The sequence below is a fragment of the Lathyrus oleraceus genome, chromosome 7, assembly GCF_024323335.1.
Source record: "Lathyrus oleraceus cultivar Zhongwan6 chromosome 7, CAAS_Psat_ZW6_1.0, whole genome shotgun sequence".
Lineage (NCBI taxonomy): Eukaryota > Viridiplantae > Streptophyta > Magnoliopsida > Fabales > Fabaceae > Lathyrus > Lathyrus oleraceus.
The window spans coordinates 160,732,103-160,733,976 of record NC_066585.1 but is presented as its reverse complement, the minus strand read 5'-3'; the positions used below and the strand labels follow the sequence as shown (position 1 = coordinate 160,733,976).

Here is a 1,874-nt window from a genome sequence, read left to right as displayed (position 1 = left end):
ACAATGTACTCCATACAATTTCAACCATGTTAGTCTTTTCGGATCCACGTCCTTAGGTCTCCATTGTCTAACCTCCTTAAACCATTGTCTTAACCATACACCTCTATTTTCCAACAAAGCTGCTATCTCACCTTATTCCCTTTGTTTAAGTAAGCATAACTTTGCGTTCATGAGAGTCACTTTGATCTCAAAGTATCCTTCCATATTGAATTTCTCATGTATGTTTTACGTCATTCCAAAATTCTCCATTAACCGAAATACGCTCTACTAAGCCCGGATAACTCCCCTTCATCTTCTACATTAAGTTCCAAATGTGCAAACTCGTGATTTCCAGCATACTGCCGAGCTTGACTATGAGTATAATGACTGATGTTGCTTTCTAATGCATGAGCATACATCCTCCCATCCTTGTTTCGCTTCTTGCTTTGATCACTTGTGTATTTGGATTGTCGATGATTTGTATTGAAATCACTCTTCGGTTTTTTTCCATCTCGGTGTTGCCATGCTCTCTTGGCATTTTCTCTACCTTGTCTTCTTTGGAATCTTGGGAGAATGATAAAAACTTCTGATTGCCTAAGAATAAATTGTCCAACTTTGGTTACAAGTAAATCTTCATCTTTCACATTGAGAAATCTAACAAAACCATATCTCCGCCCATGAATGTCTAGTTTCGAGGGAATAATCACCTCATCAACCTCTCTGCTTTGCCCTAAACTCGTCAGGAAAGGAAGTAAAGAAGTATGTTGTTCTACACTCCTCTGGCGCCTTCTTCAACCCCGATGTAGCATTATCCCACCGCCTATGATCCCTGTATTTTCTCCTTCTGCTGGTTGGATCATGCCATTCACCTTGAGTTCGGCACATATTTCTCGGTTCATGCGTTTCTTTCAAATTCCTAAGCTTTACTATACTTTTTTTTGTGTGAATACTATACATTTTTAATACGTATAAAAAGTGATTAAGAGTTTTATAAATAGAAATAAGTTAATGATATACAATTATTAAGCATAGAATTACAAGCATTTTCACCCGAATTTAGGATGGCTCTTTATGTTTATGAAATTTGTGATATATCTCATTACACAATGTGAGAGAGAATAAATTGAAAAGGATTTTGTGGACTAAATCATTTCAAGGTATCTCAAAAGTGGTTGCTAATAGTGATGCTTGTATTAAGTTTAAAACCATTTTGTTCAATCAGATGTTATGTTTGTCTAGCAATGGAAAGCATGAAACATAAATTTAAAATTTGGTAAAAAAAAAGCATCCATCATCTTGTATTAGTTAAGCTATGCATACACACATGATAATGATAAAGATAATAATTCACATTGAATTGGGAAGAACATTACAACAAAGTATACTTGACCAAAAACATAAAGAAAAGAGTGTTTATTTTCCGGGAACAAAGTTGGTGGCATAGGACCATGCATTGTTGTTGACTGGGTCTGCAAGATGATCAGCAAGGTTTTCCAAAGGACCCTTTCCAGTTACAATAGCTTGAACGAAGAATCCAAACATTGAGAACATGGCTAATCTACCGTTCTTGAGTTCCTTCACCTTCAATTCTGCGAATGCTTCTGGATCATCAGCTAAGCCCAATGGATCAAAGCTTCCACCTGGGTAAAGTGGATCAACCACCTCACCGAGAGGCCCACCGGCAATACGGTAACCTTCGACAGCTCCCATCAAGATAACCTGAGTGGCCCATATGGCAAGGATGCTTTGAGCATGGACCAAGCTTGGGTTGCCCAAGTAATCAAGTCCACCCTCACTAAAGATTTGAGATCCTGCCTTGAACCACACAGCTTCGCCGAATTTAACACCGTTGCGAGACAAAAGCTCTGGGAAGACACATCCCAAAGCTCCCAACA

The 1,874-nt window shown here is 38.4% G+C and overlaps 1 protein-coding gene across 1 annotated transcript in view; it reads right to left on the bottom strand.

Moving 5' to 3' along the window:
- Positions 1–1,248: 1,248 nt before the first annotated feature.
- Positions 1,249–1,874, bottom strand: part of LOC127107013 (chlorophyll a-b binding protein AB80, chloroplastic-like) — a gene marked incomplete in the record, with an annotated part of 1,110 nt that continues 484 nt past the window's right edge. Inside the window, 1 exon segment of the mRNA XM_051044302.1 lies at positions 1,249–1,874. Within this exon segment, the coding sequence (XP_050900259.1) occupies positions 1,393–1,874 (482 nt within the window).